At 35.0% G+C, this 23,013-nt stretch overlaps 4 protein-coding genes across 12 annotated transcripts; all 4 read left to right on the top strand.

The window, feature by feature from the left end:
• The first annotated feature begins 1,126 nt into the window (after positions 1-1,126).
• On the top strand, positions 1,127-4,244 carry LOC115997275. Of its 2 annotated transcripts, none has more exons than XM_031236798.1 (4): positions 1,127-1,303; positions 2,503-2,657; positions 2,796-3,089; positions 3,287-4,244. In XM_031236798.1, exons 2-4 carry the CDS (start codon positions 2,523-2,525, stop codon positions 3,956-3,958), a joined length of 1,101 nt encoding a protein of 366 aa, XP_031092658.1. In that variant the 5' UTR covers positions 1,127-1,303; positions 2,503-2,522; the 3' UTR covers positions 3,959-4,244. The 2 variants fall into 2 exon arrangements, with proteins under 2 accessions (XP_031092658.1, XP_031092657.1); XM_031236797.1 differs by having other exon boundaries at positions 1,129-1,332.
• Positions 4,245-4,754: 510 nt separating this feature from the next.
• LOC116033952 lies at positions 4,755-6,985 on the top strand. The gene is made up of 2 exons (XM_031276510.1): positions 4,755-4,967; positions 5,723-6,985. Exon 2 carries the CDS (start codon positions 5,758-5,760, stop codon positions 6,685-6,687), a length of 930 nt encoding a protein of 309 aa, XP_031132370.1. The 5' UTR covers positions 4,755-4,967; positions 5,723-5,757; the 3' UTR covers positions 6,688-6,985.
• Positions 6,986-7,461: 476 nt separating this feature from the next.
• On the top strand, positions 7,462-11,996 carry LOC115996250 (RNA pseudouridine synthase 5). Of its 4 annotated transcripts, XM_031235408.1 has the most exons (15): positions 7,462-7,654; positions 7,733-7,790; positions 7,873-7,900; positions 7,981-8,027; positions 8,111-8,201; positions 8,408-8,573; positions 8,663-8,750; positions 8,872-8,956; positions 9,188-9,263; positions 9,354-9,421; positions 10,058-10,130; positions 10,431-10,509; positions 11,025-11,118; positions 11,351-11,415; positions 11,825-11,996. In XM_031235408.1, the coding sequence occupies exons 1-14, from the start codon at positions 7,522-7,524 to the stop codon at positions 11,405-11,407; spliced, it is 1,143 nt and encodes a 380-aa protein (XP_031091268.1). In that variant the 5' UTR covers positions 7,462-7,521; the 3' UTR covers positions 11,408-11,415; positions 11,825-11,996. The 4 variants fall into 4 exon arrangements, with proteins under 4 accessions (XP_031091268.1, XP_031091270.1, XP_031091269.1 ...); XM_031235409.1 differs by lacking the exon at positions 11,825-11,996 and having other exon boundaries at positions 7,463-7,654; positions 10,061-10,130; positions 11,351-11,788; XM_031235407.1 differs by lacking the exon at positions 11,825-11,996 and having other exon boundaries at positions 7,463-7,654; positions 11,351-11,788.
• Positions 11,997-13,570: 1,574 nt separating this feature from the next.
• LOC115996469 (serine carboxypeptidase-like 26) lies at positions 13,571-22,961 on the top strand. 5 transcript variants are annotated; one of them, XR_004093626.1, is made up of 12 exons: positions 13,571-14,023; positions 15,268-15,334; positions 15,826-15,921; positions 16,026-16,118; positions 17,864-17,949; positions 18,039-18,308; positions 18,769-18,896; positions 18,990-19,085; positions 19,286-19,391; positions 19,493-19,677; positions 22,130-22,358; positions 22,791-22,961. XR_004093626.1 is itself a non-coding variant. In XM_031235694.1 (11 exons), exons 1-10 carry the CDS (start codon positions 13,712-13,714, stop codon positions 19,658-19,660), a joined length of 1,422 nt encoding a protein of 473 aa, XP_031091554.1. In that variant the 5' UTR covers positions 13,571-13,711; the 3' UTR covers positions 19,661-19,677; positions 22,130-22,961. The 5 variants fall into 5 exon arrangements, 4 of the variants coding, with proteins under 4 accessions (XP_031091554.1, XP_031091555.1, XP_031091553.1 ...); XM_031235694.1 differs by having other exon boundaries at positions 22,130-22,961; XM_031235695.1 differs by lacking the exons at positions 22,130-22,358; positions 22,791-22,961 and adding an exon at positions 19,886-19,897.
• The last annotated feature ends 52 nt before the right edge of the window (positions 22,962-23,013 follow it).

The following is a 23,013-nucleotide window of genomic DNA, read 5'->3' as shown; positions in this document are numbered from 1 at the left end:
GGGGGGGGGGGGGGGGGGGGGGTGGTAAAACTTGGTATATTGTACCTACATTTACAAAAGAGAAGATTCATATTTTTCAATTATGGAGTAACATTATTAATTCCGCACACAAAAAAAAATTCCTAAAATATACCATTAAGAAAAATCCCAAGCACAATTTGTTGTGGAAAAAGTCATTTATAATTTGTAGTTTTTTTGACAATCATAATTTGTAGTTTTGTTTCCCTTGTCAAATATACTTTTAATTTAAAGACTACTTCAAACATTTGGTATGCTTCATTTATTGTGGGTTGCAAAATTTTGAATAGTTTTTGTATTCTTTCCTTGCAAAATAGACATGTGAATATATATGATTTTGATCAAATGAGAACATTACCTCATAAGAAAATTGATAACCACTTAATGTCGTTGATTTGAAAAAATCTAACGGCTTTAGTGCAATGAAAAAGAAAAATGTAATGACATTTTGTAAATAACTCAAATTTTCAAATGCAATTAACACTACTACATAGTGCACTCGTGACTCGTTACATGTATAACTATAAAGAACATATGCAATATGTAGCTTTGTTTACCTGCACAATATGGTGCTGATAGTTGCACATGAATTAACATTGTGCTTAAATAAAAGGGAGTTAAATAAATTTTTTTAAAGGAAAATTACGAGATTGGTTTTCACTCATTAGAATTAGCACGGAATTTTTTTACTTAGCCTATTAAAAAGATTTGTTTCGCCCCGATTGTCACTTTTGCATATGCGAGGTGGGGAGGTTCTTGATAACCCTCCCAAATACCTTTTCAATATTGTGGGCAATAAAACAATAAGTATAATCTATTTTTACTATAAGTGAAAAGAGAAAAACATTAATTAAAAAGTTAAATATTTAATGAAATTTCAATCATTTGATTTAGAATAATCATTCATACTTGTAAAATTTGACTTAAAATTGTACACCCAATTAATTTAAAAAATTAATATTTTGTACCCATACTTTGTATCTTCTTGACTTGTTATGGGGGAGTAGGAATAAATGAATAATGAATAAAATGAAAGGAGAAAAAAGAAGAAAGAAAATAGCAAAATAAAAGTCAACTAATTGGCACACGCCATCTAATACCAATTCCACCACCGAACATTTCTTCTCTGTCAAAGATGGCCGGCGTGGGTACCAACTGCCAACTACTCTATAAGGCTTGTGCTTTCCACGGCGTCGTTTAAATTTCACTCTCCCTCTCCAACAATTTTTGTTTCTCTCTCCAACCATCTTCTTCCTTGCTCAAACAATCGGCCTGGTTCTTTTAGGTATCAATACTCCTCGTTCTTGTACTGAGGTATAGTAATATTATTGTACTTTTTGCTGCTACGATTTGTTTCACTTTTATTTTGATTCGGGTTGTGTTGATTTTCATCAATTTTAGGCTTTTAGCTAATGAGTATGTTGCTATTGTTTGTTTGTTTTGAGTTTTGATGATTATTGAGTGTTTTATGTGGAAAGTTGTGAACTTTGATCTGTAAGGAGGAAAGAATCTGTCAAAAAATGACTTCAATTCTGATCTTAGTTGTTGTTATCACAAGTTATGCTTTTTTTTTTTTTTGTTTTTTTGTTTTTTTGGTTGTTGTTGTGTGTGTGCTGTTGTACCCACCTCACCTTAATCTGGTTTTTGTGTGCATTCATTTATTTATTTTAATTTTAGGATTTAATGTGCAAAAGTAGTTCTGGCCAAAAAAAGTCAAAAGAAAATATTTTTGGCTGAGGTGATGGGGCTTTGAGATTTTTCATGTTAATCATGCCTTAGATCTAGCTACTTAAGTTTTTGCCATTGATTTAGTTGTTTATATGAAATAGGGAACACCTTGATTGTTGCCTTTGTTTGCTATATTGACATAATTTCTCAAATTTTGTAAGAGGACTAAAGTTTTTAATCTCCTTTCAATTACTAGTTTGATTTACTGGAGCTTAAGCTAAAAAAGTATGTGTAGTGAGACAATGAAATACATGTTTCGTCATTGGATCTATGTGTTGTCTTTTAAGGATTGGGAGAATGATACTGTATAAGCATTAGGAATTTCTAGATGAAAGGGTTGTTTTGTATTTTTATTTATTTATTTTGTTGCTCTCTCTTTTAGCAATATGATTATGATTATCAGGTAAACAATATGTTTTCGATTATATTTTTTCTTATTTGATGTTTCTTTATCTTTCCTTTACCCCATTTTTGCTGTGTATTTATTTGATATTTGATCTTTCAATCCAATCGAGCAAATTAAACTTTTGTGTTTGTTTATTATATGGTACATATTTGGAACTCAAATTATAACTCCTTGTTATGTTTAAAGGGCTTAGCAGTCTTCTGTTTAGATTCTTACGATTTGTGAAGTTAAATATGGCGTATATCTCAATCTCCCTCCCTGCGCTTTTGGCTTTCAGGCTTTATTTTTTTTAATTTGAGGACATTACATATAGATGTTTGTGTTACTTATAACTTTCCACCTTTGTGCAGGTCAACTTTCTTTGTAAAGAATGGATTTTTTCTCTATGAACTTAAATGATGACTCTTCACCTTTTCAGCAAGACATTATAAGGTGTCCATTTTTGCGTAACATCAATGAGCCTACGAATTTTTCCTTCTCAAGCTCTATGGCTTTCCCATTGCCTGTAAGTTATACATCTATTTGACAGTTATAGTAAGGAACTTCCCCATTTTACAGTTAATGAATTGTTTTTCGTGGTTCCCTAATTTTTCACCATGCTGTGTTGGGACTTATTCTCATCATTCTCTTTGTATCTTATCAGGTACGTGGCAGTAAAGGTCCTATATTTGAGGATGGTCCCAATTTTGATATGGCGTTCAGACTTTTCCATGGGCAGGATGGCGTGGTCCCACTTTCCGGGAGATCATTCATTCAGAATGAGAAGATCGAGCCTGAACCAGCACCAGCCCAGTTCAACCCTTTGGCAGCAAAGGCTGCTACCATAAGTCTCTCCGGTTTTGGACTTGGAGGGCCTTTCGGTTTTGATGCATTCTCTAAGAAGTGGAATAATCAAAAGAAGAACTCTAAGTCATCTAAAAAGGATTCTTCTTCAAAGGTACATGGCAGATACTTTTCTGTAATTTTTTGTTCTCATTCTCCATCTTAAGCTGTTAGGTTTTGGGTTAAAATGGACAAAAGTAGGTTGGTTTTAATGGTAAAATGTTATTCCTAAATTCTGGAATGCGAGTGCGTTTTGAAGTATTAATTAGTATCTGGCGTCTCAATCATTCCTCTCGATTCTTGATATTTCAGGGAGGAGACTCAAAACACGAGGCGCTGAGCAACGAATGGTTGCAAAGCGGAAGTTGTCCTATTGCAAAGTCATACCGTGCCGTGAGTAAAGTCATCCCGCTAGTGGCAAAGGCTATTCAGCCCCCTCCCGGTGTGCAGCTGAAGTGTCCTCCCGCTGTGGTTGCCGCCAGGGCTGCAATATCTAAAACTGCATTTGCGAAGAACCTCAGGCCGCAACCTCTGTCCACAAAGGTACTGGTTATCGGTGCCATGGGCATGGCAGCAAATATACCCTTAGGAATATGGAGAGAACACACGGAAAAATTCTCGCTTTCGTGGTTTACCGCAGTCCATGCAGCCGTGCCATTCATCGGCATGCTCCGGAAGTCGGTATTGATGCCTAAGACAGCCATGGCGTTCACCATTGCAGCCTCGATCCTCGGACAGGTGATTGGCTCTAGGGCAGAGCGGTATCGCCTGAAAGCCATCGCTACCAAAAAAGTGGCGCTTACTGAAACTTCCATAGACGGACACACTCGAGAACCCGTTCCTCCTACAAAATTGATTCTTTCTGAAACTTCGGTACGCGAACCGGATCAACTAACAGTTGGCGTTAGAGTCGGGCACTGCGGTGAGGCAGGCGATTGGAACCGGATTGCAGGACCTTCTTCACCGGCTCGCGTTCTAAGCTAATATGCACACCATTGATCTTTGCATTGATTGGATTTCCCCTGATTGTCTGTTCTTTTGTATTTTTTTTTCTTCTTCTTTCATCCAACAAAAATCCAGGGAATGAAGGAATAAGGGAGAGCAAGAGCATTTTGTTGTAAGATCTTAGAGGTTAATGGTGGAGTTTGATTTAAGAAATAAGGATGAATTTAGAATTGTTGAGATTTGAGACTTCTTTCATATGTTGCAGACCCTCTTTTATTCTATGAAGTTATTATAGTGTGCAAGCAATTGTGAAATGTTCTTTGCAGTTTTGGCTCTTTGTCTATAATGCAACCCGTGATTTACCTCTCCACATGATTTTAGATTGTAAAAGTACAAATCATATATCTCAATTAACTTACGTCAAATTATACACTTTTCTACACAAAGAACTCAATCCTAATCCCAATCTAACTCCAAATTTTGTTGACAAAATAATAACAATTCGGTCACATATTTTATTTGCCTGTATTATTTGTTTATAATTACTTTATTAAGTTACCGAAGGTAGTGTCCCTACTAGGGCTAAGCTCATTACCTTCCATTTGAGAGAGTCACTTAATGTTACTAGACTACAAAGTTATTGACAAATTCTTAACATATATTTGAAATGTATTTAGTGCAAAACATACTTTAAAATTTCTCATAAAATTATATTTTCACTAAAAATATAAGGGCAGAAATGACTTTAATAAATAATTTTCCAACTCGTAAATTGGGTAGCATATCCGTGTACGTTTCCCAAAGCAAAGGCCAAAGCCTTTTGATTTCATATGAACAATAAAAATAAATAAATGAACAATTAAAATTGGATTTACAAAACATTCCGACGCTGTAGCAGAAAATGTTGGCTGCCCTGTTTCGCCTGAGCTCAGAACCGTCACGGCGGCGCCTCAGCTTATGATATTCTTTTCCGGCTCCTTTTGTACAATTATTCGTAGTTTGCCGCTCAATTTCAGAAAACCGGAAAGTTTTGCTCCGTTTCAGCTGGGTGAGCTTACGAAACCCTAATTCTACTAGCTGGGGCATTTTTACAAACACCTCATGTTCTTGAATATAATACCTCAAGTTTTTTGTTTTGTTTTTGTTTTGCTGCTTGCTCATGCAGTTTACTGCTCCTTACTACATTACATATTGAGTCTCTGTTGTTCCTATTCTGTTTGATACTCCATTGCATATTGACTGAAGATTAATATGAAATTGTTGTATTGAATATGAACAATGAATGTCTTAACATCAGAATAATCTTTTGGTTTCAGATTGTTGATAAATCTTATTTAGTAGAAGTTTGTTGTTAGCTAAAATAGCTACAACTTTGGTTTATATCCCCTTGGTTTTCTCCAACTCAGTAATCCCATGGTTTATGTTCATTAACACTTGTATCAGTATTTCCATTATGGTTTTAAACATGGAGGAGTTTGAATCATGTATATCTTTCCCGAGGAGATACATGCTTTATTTAAAATTTTTGAGTAAATATCAGTTATATTTAAGGGTCTGTCTCCAATTCTTTGATGCAAGTAAATAACTTTTGAACTCATTTTTAATGAATAACATGATAAGTATTGTATTTCAGAAAAATTGAATTTTCTCTATTGCATAGCAGATTCCAATCTACAAGCTTGTTTTGGATTGCAAGATTTTCTGACATGTCATTTGGCATTTTCATTTTTGCATTGTATTCCCACTTGCTCTTTGTTTCTGCGTGCTCCCTCGTGACTACTTTTACTTCCACCTTACTTGCAGGATCTACCAATCACCTACGTCCATAGGTATCAGCGATGTCCAATACCTGCATTGCCAGATTTACTGGCATTCATAAAGCTGTTGTTCCACTTCCTCACAGAAGAAAGTCTAGAATCGTTTTCTTAAGGCTGTTTTCAACATGTGCATCACCATATCTGTCTCCAAGTGCTCCTCTTATTCATCCTTGCTCGTCCTTGGTTTTGACGGGTTGTGTAGCTCCATCAAGTGCTCCGCAACGTTCTGAAGAATGGTTTGCCCTTCGCAAGGACAAGTTGACCACAAGCACCTTTAGCACTGCTTTGGGATTCTGGAAAGGAAAACGTCGATATGAGCTCTGGCATGAGAAAGTATTTGCTCCAGAAGTTCAGTTAGTGGAATCTCCTAGTAGATGTGCTATGGACTGGGGTGTTCTCATGGAAGAAGTAGCAATAGGGCAGTACAAAAGCATCACGGGCCGTGATGTGAGCCCATATGGATTTGCAATACATTCTGATGAAAGATTTGATTGGGTCGGTGCATCCCCAGATGGACTCATTGGATGCTTACCAGAGGGAGGGATTCTGGAAGTGAAGTGCCCTTACAACAAAGGAAAGCCTGAAAAGGGGCTCCCATGGTCAACCATGCCGTTTTACTATATGCCTCAGGTACAAGGCCAAATGGAAATCATGAACCGAGATTGGGTAGATCTGTATTGTTGGACACCTAACGGAAGCACAATATTTCGTGTGTGTAGAGATCGTAGTTATTGGGAGCTGATGCATGGGATTCTGTGGGAGTTTTGGTGGAAGAACGTAGTTCCTGCTAGGGAAGCCCTGTCGTTAGGAAGGGAGGAGGAAGCCAATTCATACACACCAACCTCAACACACAACGCCACGGGACTTGTGATCTCTAGAAGCTTGAAGTTAGCCAAGGAGGCTAAATTGTGGTGCAGGGATATTGCTGGTCATACTGAGTTCTTCCATTGATGCACTCTTGAAGCTTGAAGTTAGGCAAGGACTCAAGGAGGCTAAATTGTGGTGCAGGGATATTGCTATTTGCTGGTCACACTGAATTCTTCCATTGATGCACTCTTGAATCTTGAACACGCAGTAGCAGAAAGAGTGGATTAATCTCACTGTTTTGAGTTTTGACCCACGCTGCTGTATTAGTACAATGTTGTACTACATTTACTGGCTTTTCTAATGTATTACTCCGTATATACTTGTATGTATGGAGGCTGATCAATTTTATGCAGTAAAGCAATTATTTATTCATATTTTCTAATTCTGTTCATGCCACCATTGAACTTAACCATGGAGGTTTGTCAAGAGCACATAAATCCTAATCTATGTAGCACCAAAACACGAATTATTGTCAAGAGATTTGAATCAAACTCGCAAAAATTGGAAGCTTTTTTTGACCTAAGCACAAAGAGAAAACACTTAGACCAATTTATATGGTACGATTCGACGGAGAAAGTGTTAATCAGAATTAAACTTGCATTTTTAGTTCACAATTCGACAAGGTGCAAGAATTGTAATTAAATCCGTAAACTTTATTTCATTCTTTTCCTTCTAGTTTTGGTCAAAATTTATTCAATATTTGGTTAATAGATTCTACTAAAAGTGGTAAATTAGACATATGTGACACAAACAAAATGATTTAGAATTATAATAATTTGTCAAAAAATTAGTATAGTTGGAAGACAAAACTGAAAGAAAGAATGGTAGATAAAAAGGTGTAAAATGTTTATTTTCAGTATAGAACGGTGAATAGAATAAATTATGAAATTTGCCCCGTCGGAATCACAGTAGAAGAAGATGTCGAGCAAAGCAGAGAATTCAGCGCCATCAACGGCGGCAGCTACGCCTACACGGCGAACGTTCGGGGAGCCGTGGCCTGAATTCAACGAAGGTTTAGCTTACCATGACCTCGTCCGCCCCTCTGATGCAGGTGTCTCTCATCCCTCTCTCCCTGTATTATGTATGCAAAACTATTTTAATTTTTTTAATTATTCAAATTTTTTTATAGGTCTTACGTTGATCGAGTTCTACTCCAGAAAGTACAAGAATTCAGCTCCCTTACAGGGGTAATTTCATCAAGTTTTCATTTAAAAAAGAAAAAATTTGTATGTTGTGCCTTTTAAATACATAGACTGACAGTTCCAGCAGTTGGTTGCAGAGAATTCAAAATGAACAGGTTAGTGCCTCCAGGAAATGCTTAAGTGGAGAATTTATAATGTGACTGAATGAGATGAGTGTGCTTTGCAATCTCTCCAGATAACAATTGATGGTAGAGTTGTTAGCAATCCAGATGCGAGTCTCAGGTTATCATGCATTTTGGCTATATGTTGTGGGAGGGAAATTAATAAATACCTGCTCCGCTAATAAGTTTGTAAATTTGCTGCAGTCCTGGTGCACAACTTTTATATCACCGCCTTCCTTGGAAGGAGCCCAATGCACCTTATGTGTTGGAAGTTCTATTTGAAGATGATGATTTGGTAAATTCACTTAAATTTTAGTTGTTTTTGTTTTTATTTTATATTTCTTAACTGGCATTGTTGCTTCTTCTTTTTTCATAAATTTATTTTCTATGGTAGTGACATACAGTTTTGAGTTTATGATTCTCATTTCTATGCTATACTGCTATACTTGCTTGACTATTTTCCAGAGCTAGATAAATGTGAACTTCCTTGGATGTTTTCAGATTGCTCTGAACAAGCCATCTGGTTTGCAAGTTCTACCAGGAGGTTTATTCCAGCAGCGGACTGTCTTGACACAACTTCAATGGCGTGCAAGCAAGATGTCCTCTTTATCATCTTCTGGAGAACCACATCCTGTTCCAGTTCACCGATTAGGACGGGGTACATCAGGTATGTCATAAGTGAAATATTAGAGTTCAGCATCATTTAGGAAGTTATCATTTTAATAGCGTTGAAATTCTCGTCCTTTGATATTGTAGGGATATTACTTTGTGCAAAAACAAAGCATGCAAAATCTCGCCTTTCTGCATATTTTGCTGATGGAACATCTATTGTTCAAGAAAAAAGGTACAAGTCAAGCATTCTATTTGGTTATAGTACAATACATTGCACTAGGCAACAGAATATGCATGAATTTACGGTATTATTATTTGTCATATAATAGAATACCTGAACTTCATATCTACAGATATTCCAATGTTGAAGTAATGAGAGTGAGAAAGATTTTAAAGATATATCGGGCCCTTGTAAGTGGGGTAATAAATGAGGATGAGGTATATAAATGCACTGCTTCCTCCCCACTATGCTGCTATTCCAACTTCATATTCTCTCTCTTTGCAGATCTGTTTTTCTTTTCCTTCTATTCTTCTATCCCCCTTGTTTCCCAGCATGCTCCCTATATGCTTGTCTGCAACCTCAAGCCCTCAACATTCTTTTTCTTAAGCATTTCATTTTCCTTTTCACATTATGAAGTCATGCAAACTAAAAATTATTTTGCATCATAGCTTGTAATCGAGCAACCAATTGGGATGGTCCGATATCCTGGAGTTGCCAAAGGGTTGTATGTTGCTTCTCCTTCAGGTTTCCAATATAGCCTTACCATTTTATTTATTCTAAAGAATCTATAGTGCCTTAAGTTGATATGCTTTCCTATTCAATTTCCTTTTTCAGGGAAACCGGCCTTGAGTAATGTTCGTGTTCTTGAGAGACAGGTGGAGAAAAATTGCACATTGGTAGAGGTATTTCATTCAAATACCCAATGGATATCTTTAGGATCCTGTTTCAACACACAGACAAAAAGGGATCAAAGGATGCTTTTTTTCTTGGAAGGGGTTGTTAATTCAGTATAACAATTTGGAACGCTGGTGCAATCAGTATACTAAATGGTTTTGAACCCAATGTTATTTGACCTTTCCACTTAATATGTGCTCCAAATTACATGGGAAATTAAGTACATATGGCTGGGGAAGCCACTTTAATTAATAAAGATCCTTGGCTATATATTCATGCCAGATGGTTTTTAGTGGATGTTTGTCAACTTAAAAGAGAATTTGATCTAGGTTGACTGGAACAATGTGCTGAGGAAAGTAAAGGAAAATACAAAATGAATGGAAAGAAATGCAAAAGGGCCAACTAGCTTGAAGCTGTGAAAATTTAAATACATATGTAAGGGATTGTGCTCTTAAAGATACTTAACATTTGTGCTATTAATATGAATTAGCAAATAATGCATACTCAATGAGAAGGAAATTACAAAGTTTTTACTGAGGCAGTGCTATGCTATTTCTTTGACTGGATATGGAGGTTCAGGAGGGAGATAGGAGCAGTTGACGTCTTTATATGTAATTTCTTTTCCTTTTTCTTGTATTCTTCAGCAGGTTGAAATTCAATCTGGCAGGCCACACCAAATTCGCATCCATCTTTCTTTCATTGGGCATCCACTTATAGGTAAACCACCTTCTCCTAATCGTTTGTCTAACATTCCTTTTGGGACTCCAATTCTGTTTTATGTGGGGCTCATATTTAACTCTACTTTTGACCCTCTTATTTTAATTTGGGTGCCAGTACTATAGGCTCCCCTTACCTTGTTATGTGCAAACTGCACCATAACAAATTACTATCTGCTAACTTGCAACATCTTGATTTTGTTCCTGTGATAGAATTTTTTATTCTTAATATTGTGCTTAATTGAATGCAGCTTAGTATAGTTCATTGCTTATTATCTGGATGTGATTCTTGGTGCTTCAGGTGATCCTCTTTACATCGATGGGGGACAACCAATGTGCTTTGATCCTGACCTCATTGATGAAAGTTTTGCTCAAGATGGGTATGCAGATTTCCTCTCTTTCTAGTTTTCTTCCATTTCGTGCATTTCGTGTTACTTTCTTTACCGCAGTTCTAAATGTCTAGAAGCTGTTTGTCAAATTGCAGTTGATTGGTGTGTTTCTAAAGTAGGGGAATGAAAAAAACAGTATTTTTGTCAAAGTCTAAGAATCAATAAATTAAGATTCTAATATAGATTAAAAAAGATAAAAGGATGTAAACTTATCAAACAAAATATAACTCGATAAAAAGCAAATCAAACATACTTGTGCTGCACATTGCAGATGTTATCTACTCTTTTTTCCATTCTGGTTATTTATTCTCATGGAAACGTGTCCCAGTTATAGCTAATGCCTAGCTAGTCATTCATCCATTTCATATCATCTTATAATTATTTGGTAGGTGTGTGATATATATAGAGTATATATTAGTAGTTCCATTCCGTTTGTAGTACTAGTATGCATGTGCTCGTTTGGTGCTTTTAATGCCAAATGTCAATTGCTTTGCTTTTGTGCATAGTGGGTACCGGAGACCAGAGAATCCTGTTCCCGGCGACTGTGGATACAACTTGCACGCACACAAGCTGGCTCTTCCTCACCCTATCACAGACGAGGTGAGTTTAACAATCTGGTTCACATGCAAGTATGCCAAAATCGAAACATGATTTGTTGAGAGCCATGATCACCTGTTACATGCATATGTTAGTGTCCTTCACTGCACAAAGAGGGGTAACAATTAACAAACAGTATTGCAACTAGAGACTTGCTATTGCATTTAAAAGTGGCTATTAAACTCTCTGCTAAAAGGTGAACTAGTAAAATTCTTCTGTTTTCTTGAAACTGCAGCTAATAGCAATCAACGCCCCGCTCCCATCTATCCTCAAGGCGAGCCAAGAGTGCTAAAAATGAAGGTATTCTTTTTTTTCGTTGCCATTGCCATGCTCGCCATTCTTTCCTAGATAAGCGTTTGGCCGACTTCCCACCATTCTAAGGATGATCCAAAGAGTTCATCTACTTGAACTCCCTTTGCAGGGAAGGGAGCAACCCTCTCATTATATGTCACCAGCATGACCCATCTCAATGGCTTGCTGCTGACACTAGGATGTTGGGTGCTACTATATTTTTAACAGTCTGTATTGATAAAGACTAAAAATGTTTAACTGTTTTACGTTAGACGATCTCACACAAGACTAATTCTGGGATAAAAAATCAATGATTTGTTATCTTAAGTATACAATCATCATTTGAAGTGGTAATCTAAACTTACCTGCTAGGCTGCTACCATTCTAACTGTTATAATTTCACTCTCACAAAATGCAGTCCAAGAACAAGGTATATATCAAGTAGATGTGACCAGAATATCAGATTGGATTAGATCGAATCATCAAATTGTACAAAACTGCAAAGTTTAATGTTTAAACAATGTGTCCAAAACCCAATCATCTTTTAATATTTATCAATTGTTATACCATGGATCATGGTTTATATTGCATTGTGAATCTTGGTTCAAAAATTATGTATCTATAGTTAACACATTCTGTACATTTCAGTACCTGTAAACAAATTGAACAAATTGAAGGTACATCACATAGTAATTATAGACACATAACATGATAACTATAGACACAAATTGTTAACTACAGGTACAAAATATGTTAATTGCAGATATATAAGATGTTAACCTAACATATCTTATGCGTTTGAAGTTAACAATTTATATTTGTAATTATCATGTTATATGTCTATAATTATCATCTGATGTGTTTTCAATTTATTTATAAGTACAAAAATTAATAACTGCATGTACATAATGTGTCAACTACAAGATATACTCCTGTCCCATAATATAATTTTCCAATATTTATTCAGAGAATTGGGCATTAAATTCATGATAATATATCGATTTTTTAATTTGTTTATCGGCTTTATTCTGAATTCTGTGGCGTGGATACCAGTCTGCCACCACCTATTAAATAACTAGGCCCACCTTTATAGACACGTGAATTGGTCCAGATCCAACCCAGTATCATAAGGGTGCTTTATTTATTTATTTTTGTTTTTGAATATTACTAACTCTATCATAATGCAGTATCTGTTTATAACTACTTTCTCAACCTATTGAAGCACAAGAGTTAGTATTGCCTCCACTGAGGCTCGAACCCACCACCTCCCATATAAAGGAAAGGATTTGATGCCACTGGACTACAAGGTCCTTGGCGGTGCTTTATTTATTTATTCATTCATTCTGTATTTCTGTGTAAAGTTTGACAACATAAAAATAAATTGTATTTTTCCTTTAAAAAAAAAGAAAATTGTATTAAAAAATTATGTACAACAAATCTGACTAAAAAAATGTCGATAAGAATTAAATTTGTGATCACCCCTTCCATAGCTAATAATATAATAATCTCTTCGTGGCAGAATAATTCAAGGCATGGATAATTAATTTTGATTTAATTTCTTTATAATTTAATTTGTTATAATATTTAATTTATGAAGTGTTTAGTTTAAAGAATGTTTTGAGGTAATGTAATATTTTCAAGAATTTCACATAATTTAAAAATGTAAGAGGATGTGATCCTCATAGATGCTACTAAACATAAACTTGAAATGAAGTTTGAAAATTTTGCATGAGACATGTTACGTGTTCATTTTTAGTAATATTATAGATTAATTGCAAGTACATAATCTCTTAACTACATGTTGATAAAAATCAATATATTAAATTTATAATACAAACTTGATAATTTTTCACCAAATATCTTTTTTGAAACTAGATCATACTCATAATCAAATATCAACCACTCAATATAAACATTTTAGCTTTTAAGTTTATTTATCAACAATTCACATATGAACTTAGAGTAACGTTACATTTCTAATTAACAAATTATGATATCTGGATTTACCGTTAACCACCCATTATGTACTAAGTAAATATGAATCATGTCAGTTCAACTAGTTATAGTAATGAAATTTGGGAGTAAATATCTATGATTGAGTCTCTGAGTGGTGCTAAGAAGAAAATAAAATCAATTATGCCACGAGCTGAGTATTGGAGGACCACAACGTTGATTGAGGTTGAATGATTTATGTACAAAGACGCTATATATTCGCGCTCCTGTTTCATGTGCGCTATAAAAAAACTGGGTCTAAATTCTTGTCTTTTGGTGTTGTCTGAGAAAGAAAGAGAGAGAGAGAGATTCAATGAGGCGCCCATTGCACACACTGTTGCTGGCAGCATTGTTCTGGGCATTTCTTGTTCTGGGTTCTTGTAATTGCTCCAAAACAACTTCAGATCAAGAGAGAGATAGGATAACGTATTTGCCCGGGCAGCCGCTCAACACCCAGTTCAGTCAGTTCTCCGGTTACGTCACCGTGAATGAGACCGCCGGGAGGGCACTGTTTTACTGGCTCACTGAGTCGCCGGCGAGTCAAGACCCAGTGGAAAAGCCACTGGTTTTGTGGCTGAATGGAGGGCCTGGCTGCTCTTCTGTAGGCTATGGAGCTGCTGAAGAGATTGGCCCATTTCACATCAACCCTGATGGCAAAACTCTTTACCTTAATCCTTATTCTTGGAATAACGGTAAATACTGTACTGTACATTTATGTTTATATATTATATATGCGAATTAATTCAATTTTTTGTCCTAAATTTATATGTAATATTCCATTTTTAGTCTTTTTTATTAGAACATTCACATTTGATCCTTGTGACATAACTATTATTGGTTATTTATTAACAAGACAGTTCTAATATCGTTAAATACAAAGATATTTCGGTCTTCAATTATGAATTTTTTCAAACAAATAAACATATATAGTATGCTCAACTCACTTTGTATAAAAATGACCGAAATGACCTTTTATTTAATGATATTTCAACGATTTTGTTGACCGGGACCAAAAATGGTCATGCCACAATAATACTATAACCAAATGTGGATATTCTAATAAAACAGAATTAAAAGTGGACTGTCACCTATATATCTAACACCAAAAATGGAATTAACTCTATTATATGCTGAACTGGTTTTTATGTTGTTTCTAACATCTGTGTAATATGTGTGTTGTTAGTGGCGAATTTGCTGTTTCTTGATTCACCGGCTGGTGTTGGTTACTCCTACTCAAATACAACCTCGGATTTGATAACTGCAGGCGACAACAGAACAGGTATAGAGGTTTTTGTTGGCTGGTTTTGGGCATGAAATTAAATGCTTCAGATTTGCCATCACTGGCTTCTAATTTGCTTGACTTAATTTTGGAACTTTAATTAGCTGAAGATGCATACACATTTCTTGTCAAGTGGTTTGAAAGGTTTCCTCAATACAACCACAGAGATTTCTACATCATGGGAGAAAGTTATGCAGGTAAACATTTACACTTTTTTTTTTTTTTTTTTTAGTGATAAACCCTTAGTGGGCGTTTGGTTCAAGTTATACAACATAACCAATGGTATGTGACATTCCAAAGCTAACATTCCTATATTTGGTTCATCTTCACAAGGGAATATAACATTCCCTAAGTAATGCAACTTACCCTCCACATAGGATTTTGAAGGGAATGTGATTCCCTTACCTTACCTTTCTTTGGTTATGTAAGATTACCTTGGGTATTTACAAATTTTACCATTTTAATTCTAATTATTATAATATATAATATATTTTTTTATGTTAGTTTATTATATATATATATATATATATATATATATATATANTGGAGGGCCTGGCTGCTCTTCTGTAGGCTATGGAGCTGCTGAAGAGATTGGCCCATTTCACATCAACCCTGATGGCAAAACTCTTTACCTTAATCCTTATTCTTGGAATAACGGTAAATACTGTACTGTACATTTATGTTTATATATTATATATGCGAATTAATTCAATTTTTTGTCCTAAATTTATATGTAATATTCCATTTTTAGTCTTTTTTATTAGAACATTCACATTTGATCCTTGTGACATAACTATTATTGGTTATTTATTAACAAGACAGTTCTAATATCGTTAAATACAAAGATATTTCGGTCTTCAATTATGAATTTTTTCAAACAAATAAACATATATAGTATGCTCAACTCACTTTGTATAAAAATGACCGAAATGACCTTTTATTTAATGATATTTCAACGATTTTGTTGACCGGGACCAAAAATGGTCATGCCACAATAATACTATAACCAAATGTGGATATTCTAATAAAACAGAATTAAAAGTGGACTGTCACCTATATATCTAACACCAAAAATGGAATTAACTCTATTATATGCTGAACTGGTTTTTATGTTGTTTCTAACATCTGTGTAATATGTGTGTTGTTAGTGGCGAATTTGCTGTTTCTTGATTCACCGGCTGGTGTTGGTTACTCCTACTCAAATACAACCTCGGATTTGATAACTGCAGGCGACAACAGAACAGGTATAGAGGTTTTTGTTGGCTGGTTTTGGGCATGAAATTAAATGCTTCAGATTTGCCATCACTGGCTTCTAATTTGCTTGACTTAATTTTGGAACTTTAATTAGCTGAAGATGCATACACATTTCTTGTCAAGTGGTTTGAAAGGTTTCCTCAATACAACCACAGAGATTTCTACATCATGGGAGAAAGTTATGCAGGTAAACATTTACACTTTTTTTTTTTTTTTTTTTAGTGATAAACCCTTAGTGGGCGTTTGGTTCAAGTTATACAACATAACCAATGGTATGTGACATTCCAAAGCTAACATTCCTATATTTGGTTCATCTTCACAAGGGAATATAACATTCCCTAAGTAATGCAACTTACCCTCCACATAGGATTTTGAAGGGAATGTGATTCCCTTACCTTACCTTTCTTTGGTTATGTAAGATTACCTTGGGTATTTACAAATTTTACCATTTTAATTCTAATTATTATAATATATAATATATTTTTTTATGTTAGTTTATTATATATATATATATATATATATATATATATATAATTATTTTTGTAATTATATATTTTATTTTATTTTTATTAGATCATGTTAGCTTATAAAATAATTTTATTTCTCAAATTCAAGATTTTATTTAGTTAATATTTTTAATCATGTTAATAAATATGTTAAAGGTATTAAAGTAAAAAAAAAAAATTAGTATAACATAAAAGATAACCAACAAACCAAACAGGTTTATATTACATTCCTCAATTTTAACCAAACACATGAATCTAACATTCCCAATAATCTAACATTCTCAACAATCTAACATTCCCTAAGGTAATGTGACATTCCGTGAACCAAACAACCCCTTAGTGTAGTGAATAGTATAAGGGAAAAGCGTAAAATACACTCCGAACTTTATACAAAAAATCAAATAAGTTCTTGAACTTTTGAAAGTTACAATTAAGAAAATCAATGTCATTTTAGTGCGTCGATGGCTAAAAATTAGTGAGTGACCTTTAATAGCAAGTCGTTAGAGTTCCGGCGATGTTTTAACTACCCCAGTGACAAACACTAGCAACTGGCGAATGGTTGTCGATCACAGACGACCTGCTGGCCGGTCACCTTCTTCCCCAATGGAGGCGACCAACTGGCGGTCACCTCCTTTAGGTAAGAAGGTGACCAGCAGACGCCTTCATCCTTTGAGGTAGAAGATGACCACTGGTCGCCTTCTTCCTTTGAGGTAAAAGATGACCACCGGTTTCTTTAATGACAAAAGCAATAGGCGATCAATTGCCGATTTTTCTCCTAGAGGTAACCAAAACATCACCGGAACGCTAACAACCTGCTATTACTGGTCATTAATGGGTTTTTTGGATTTCGATGCACTAAAATGATATGTTGATGTGCTTAATTGCAACTTTTAAAAGTTCGGGGGCTTAATTAATTTTTGTACGGAGTATAAAGTTCATGATGTATTTGACATTTTTTCCATAATATAATGAGCCTTAAGGGCAACTCTAGTCGAGTTAGTCAGATCAAGTTCTAAGTTTGACTCTTATAGGAGCAGTATATTAGCCTTTTTTATTTGAACCAATTAACTATAAGCAATTAGGTTGGTTTACCTCATTTGTTGTCACAAGGCAACCATACTAAAAACAACCACAAAAGATACCCATTTGGTTGTCTTCTATGTCAGATAGCTAGCCATGTTTTTCCCAAAATAAAATAAAGACAACCATGGTTGTTGAATGTAGAGGTCCACTCCAGCTTCACATTTGGACCACTAACATTAAAAAAAAATAAGGTTAAGGCGTGGTACAACTATGATTGTTTTCATTGTATTTTGGGACAATCATGAATCATATGACTATTCGACATGAGGGACCGTCTCGTTTGAGTTTGTAGCTGTGTATGATTTGCCTGTTTAACTTGTGTGTTAAATGTTAATCCTGTCAGGGCATTATGTTCCACAGTTATCTCAGCTCGTCTATGAAAGAAACAAGGGAATCGAGAACCCCATCATCAACTTCAAGGGCTTCATGGTATGGTATTCATTAATCCCCACCTGCAACCTCTCATTCATCCAGTCTAATATGTCTGCAAATGTTGTTAACCATGATGTTCTTTTAAGGTGGGGAATGCAGTTATTGATGATTACCATGACTACATTGGCACATTTGAGTATTGGTGGACTCATGGCCTCATCTCAGATTCTACATACGAGGTGCTAAACAAATATTGTGATCCGTATTCAGCTGAACATCCTCCAATTGAATGTGTGGGAGCTCTGGCACTTGCAGAAACGGAGCAGGGAGATATTGATGCTTATAGTATATACACTCCTGTCTGCACTCAAACTTCTTCATCTTCTTCTGCTCGGTTCAAACTAAGGGGTCACTATGTGAGTAATTCTTGTCTCTTAAAACTCTCATGGCTGGAAATCTCGCGTTGTTTCAGTAAAAAAAGTCACTTTTTGGATTCAGAAAATGTTTTGTCACTATTTTCGATCACCAATAGAGAGTGATTGAAATTTTTGACTATTTTTTGCTGGTGACCAAAAAATTTAGTAGCATTCTTGGTTTGAGCAGATCAACTATGAGTCTATGAGCAACCTAGGCTGATTTATCGATCATTTGTTGGCTAGGGTCACAAGGTTGGAAAAAATGCACTAGGTTTCCACCTTTGGGCAAGAACAACAAAAGCAAACTTGTGGGTTCAAAAAGTTGAAAAAACCTTAGATTTGTATCCAATTTTTTGGTGGGTGAAAATAGTGAGTAGAAAAAGGCGAGTTTTCTAGCCGTGCTTTTTGAAGATGATCGTCAAATTATCTAACATTCACTGATTTTCTTGAAATGGTATAGCCATGGATGTCCAGAGCATATGATCCATGCACTGCCAACTATGCACAAGTTTACTTCAATCTACCAGAAGTGCAGAAGGCATTTCATGCCAATGTGACTGGAATTCCCTATCCCTGGGATACATGCAAGTGAGTAATTTAGAATATCAGAACATGAAAATTTCCAGTCCTATCCTATTATGTGATGTCTCTGCTAACTGGATTAAGCTCATCACCTTGCAGTTATGATGTTAATGGCAACTGGGGAGATTCTCCTGTGTCAATGCTACCTATTTATCAAGAACTCATTGATGCTAGTCTCAGGATATGGGTATTCAGGTATGTACCACTGCTCCCTCGCCCGCTTTTTCTACGTGACTGACTATCTAATCACGACTAAATGACTTGATAGTACACGTCATAATATCCAGCTATCAGAAAAGAGACTATAGTTCACGTGTTGCTTGAAGCCCATTAAAAGTAATGAGATGAGATATTTATTGTCTGAAGTAACTCTAATGTTATCCCCTTTTTTGCAGTGGGGATACTGATTCAGTGGTTCCACTAACTGCATCCCGTCGTTCCATTAACGCGTTGAAGCTTCCAACCAAGAAAAACTGGTATCCTTGGTATGACAATGGAAAGGTTAGTCTATCCAGATTTTTATTGTTGGGAGTAACTCTAATGTCATTCTTATTGGTTTGGTATTGGATTTATACTATTTTGTTTTTTGTTGTGTGTAATAGGTTGGTGGTTGGAGCCAAATATATGAAGGGTTGAGTCTTGTGAGTATACTGGGAGCAGGACATGAGGTGCCATTAACAAGGCCTCAACATGCTTTGACTCTGTTCAAATCATATCTGGAGAACAAGCCAATGCCAACTTTGTCAGAAACTCTCAAGTCTAGTTCTTAAAGAATTGAGAATTGAAGGTATTCAACCTATCTATCTACCAATCTAGTAAGAACGAATAAAGTTAGATTCCTGACGGGAACTAAAATATGTTGGTGTAATTATTTGTTGAAATAAATGGTTTATTAGGATTTGGTTATATTTCTGAATGTGCACTGCGCCAAGACACTAAAATTGCACTGAAACACACCAGGTAACTAGATTAAATCAAGAATTCATTTTTTGCAGAAATAGTAACAAGAAGAAGCATGGATCACGCCAATTAATAGGGTTTCGTATTGCAAAAATTATGCTTTTGAGTACTATCCAATATCCAATGAGGGTGCTTCCCTTTAAAATTACTATTGCACTTGTTATATCTTAAGTGAAATTATGGTTGTTAAAATAAGGAAATACAGGTTTTGCTTTTCACGTGTGAGAATCAATTAGCGCAATGGTCATGACTTTCGAATTTTACCTTCAATATTAACGATTCACACAAGAAAAAGTTAATGATGAATTACAATTTAAAATGATTGAATACTTAAAGACTAACTTTGGTAGCTTTAAAAGTCAATGACTAAAATTAAAAATTAGTGATAGTCGGAGGAGTAAATCCGGTATTAACTCTTAATAAAAATTCATTTGACTATTATCTCTAAATATATATTGATAATATATAGTATAATTTTATTAAATGAGGTGCCAAATTGCCAATATAATTATGCATTGCCCTCCACAAGTTTTCATTCCTTTGTCATATTTGGGGAACAAGACAAGAACTAGATAAATTCCAAGCTTGGATTTAATCATGGGCTCTATATAAAGAAAATGATGACTTTTCTTTTAGAATAGTTTTGGATGTGTTAATTTTATTAAAAGTAAGAGTAAAATTTATGGTTTATTTTATATTTTAAATTAAATAGAAAACCCTACATTAATAGATTATTAAATGTGAGAGTATATGCAACAGTAATTCAATTTAAATTGTCAATGACTTAATAAAAGCTAACTTTTTCAAAAAAATAAAAATAAAAGCTAACACCAATGGTATGAAATTTGAATATTTTGGTAAAGTTTTCTTATGTGGCAGAGAGAAGACAGGAGAGATTGGTGAGGTTATATTCCTAAATTAGTTTGAATCAGGATTTTTTAAAGAAAAAGTTACTAAAAAAAGCATGGCTGATCTTATAAAAAATATGGGCCCTATAAAACAATAATAGAGAGATAATAACATAGGGGGGAAATATTTTTTTTTTTCTAAATATTTAGATTTCTATTATACATATGTATCTCTATTTATAAAGATAAGAAACATCATCCAAAAAAACCTCTAAATGATAAAGATTAAAGTTTTATAAAATCTCTACAATTGAATAATTGAGTCCAAATCTATTTAGACTTTAAGCTATTGTATTCTATGATAAAAATAAAAATGTAATAAATTTTATTTGTCAAAATATAATGCATCAAAATTCAACAAAGATACTGAAGTACAAAAAGCCAATATTACTCTCATAACCTCCCAATTAGAAGAGCCACTTCGTGCCACTAGACGGCAATGTCATTATCACAAAAAAAAATAAAAAATTGAAGTCTATGTAGCATCACCCTAATTGCACATGGTCAGGCCTAGCCCTAAAAAAAGGGTTAGTGCGCAGTACTGCGCACCATTGTTGCCCAATGCCCCAGTGGGCCTGTGCAAGCGACCCCCTTCAATGCAAAATACTTAATCAATGTGGTCCATGTAGATGTTTTGACGGATGAAAAAAAAAATATTTTTCTTTTTGTAAAGTTATTTATAAAGAAAAATTCATTACATTCATCACTTATTTATAAACTAATTAGTTTATAAATAAGTGTAAATTAATTAATAAAAGGATATGTCTATGCTATATTTACCCTATGATAAATGGCATAGAGAGAATTATTAGAAAAAAAAAAAAAATTGGACCACCAATTGGTCCATGTGAATGTTTTGACCGATGGATTTATATTAAAACAATTAAATTACCAAAAATTGGAGATCATTTGACGTCACCTTAATTACACATGATCGGATCAATCCTGAAAAGGGCTAGTGCCCAGTAATGCGCGCCATTGTTACCCAGTGCCCCAGTGGGCCTGTGCAAGCGATCCCTTCAATGCAAAATACTTGACCAATGTAGTTCACGTGAATGTTTTGATGGATGAAAAGAAAAGAGAATATTTATAAATTAGTGGTCGGGTTTTTGTTACAACATACATAATTAGTCATGGATCCATGATTAAAGCTCGGGTCGAATTGTTACGTAGAATAAGGTCAGTCCGGATCGAAAAACTGCTCCTCATGAGTTAAGCGGTACGTGCCAATCAAATGTATGTTTATAAGTTTGGAGTATATTCCCTATCAGTTCAAATTGAAGCTATATTATATATCGCCTGGGAAAAACCAATAGATAGCTTCTGTGCAATAGAACTTATTTGCTACTTTTCAATTTGTTTTTTTAAAAGAATGAATGAATGCAAGACAGTCGAGCAATTCATCAAACAGAAGATGGGCATTGTCAAAAAGAACAATCATAAGCGCCATCGACTTTTCCCCAGAAAATAAACGAAGAAGCTTCAGCCACAACTGTTGACGCCCCACCGGATTCAGGCCCCACGCCTTCCGTGATTAGTTAAGAGGCAACTGTTGTCTTCATACCTTATCTTTTCAGTCAAATACAGCAAGCCCAAGCAGGTAAACCGTAAGCATTAATTACAATTTACAAATGCTTCTTCTGCTGATGTTCTCTCGTCGTATTGCTTCCGCCATCTTATTTCTCTCCAACTACTATACGCTAACCAGCTAATCATTGTGTATTAAAGCCTTAATCCTTTCCGCATTATTTTAATCTTCCTACAATGGCTACAGCACAGAAATCTTTAAAAAGATCGTATTTTTATATGCTCCTCTACATGTGAATTGGTGATGCTGCTTTGTCGGCCAATACTAATATGTGGAAAGTACGCACCCCCATGTGCGCCTCTAACCTGTTCGGTCAAATGCTTCAGTTAACAAGCATAAAATCTTAATCTTTTTTTTTACTCTCAACCTGCCTGTACGTTTTAATCAACATTTTACTAACATTCTCAACTTTGACAATAACTGTAAACTGTGTGCTCCATGCAGGGATCAGGTTGAAGAGCATTAATAGCAGTAAATGTTAAGACAAATGATGTGAAAAGTAATTACTCCCTTTTTGACCAGTTTTGCTAAACCCAATTGTGAACGTGATTAGTATCATTAATGTGAATATTTTATATTAATTTTTCCTGAAGTGGCTAAGACATTTTGGAGATCGTTTACTCCGGGTATACAATTATACATCTTGTCCAGATGCTAGATGGTGACT

This window comes from Ipomoea triloba, chromosome 11, assembly GCF_003576645.1.
Source record: "Ipomoea triloba cultivar NCNSP0323 chromosome 11, ASM357664v1".
In the NCBI taxonomy this organism is placed as follows: Eukaryota; Viridiplantae; Streptophyta; class Magnoliopsida; order Solanales; family Convolvulaceae; genus Ipomoea; species Ipomoea triloba.
This window is presented reverse-complemented; position numbering and strand designations above follow the sequence as displayed.

Bases quoted from the DNA above. Each gene is read 5' to 3' on its own strand.
- LOC115996250 (XM_031235408.1), top strand. From the start codon at position 7,522: ATGTCGAGCAAAGCAGAGAATTCAGCGCCATCAACGGCGGCAGCTACG. The intron at 8,202-8,407 runs GTAAATTCACTT...GGATGTTTTCAG, and splicing joins TATTTGAAGATGATGATTTG to ATTGCTCTGAACAAGCCATC. The intron at 8,574-8,662 runs GTATGTCATAAG...TTGATATTGTAG, and splicing joins ATTAGGACGGGGTACATCAG to GGATATTACTTTGTGCAAAA.
- LOC115996469 (XM_031235694.1), top strand. From the start codon at position 13,712: ATGAGGCGCCCATTGCACACACTGTTGCTGGCAGCATTGTTCTGGGCA. The intron at 14,024-15,267 runs ATTGGCCCATTT...GCTGCTGAAGAG, and splicing joins GCTATGGAGCTGCTGAAGAG to ATTGGCCCATTTCACATCAA. The intron at 19,086-19,285 runs GTATGTACCACT...CCTTTTTTGCAG, and splicing joins CTCAGGATATGGGTATTCAG to TGGGGATACTGATTCAGTGG.
- LOC116033952 (XM_031276510.1), top strand. From the start codon at position 5,758: ATGTCCAATACCTGCATTGCCAGATTTACTGGCATTCATAAAGCTGTT.
- LOC115997275 (XM_031236798.1), top strand. From the start codon at position 2,523: ATGGATTTTTTCTCTATGAACTTAAATGATGACTCTTCACCTTTTCAG. The intron at 2,658-2,795 runs GTAAGTTATACA...GTATCTTATCAG, and splicing joins CTATGGCTTTCCCATTGCCT to GTACGTGGCAGTAAAGGTCC. The intron at 3,090-3,286 runs GTACATGGCAGA...TTGATATTTCAG, and splicing joins AAAAGGATTCTTCTTCAAAG to GGAGGAGACTCAAAACACGA.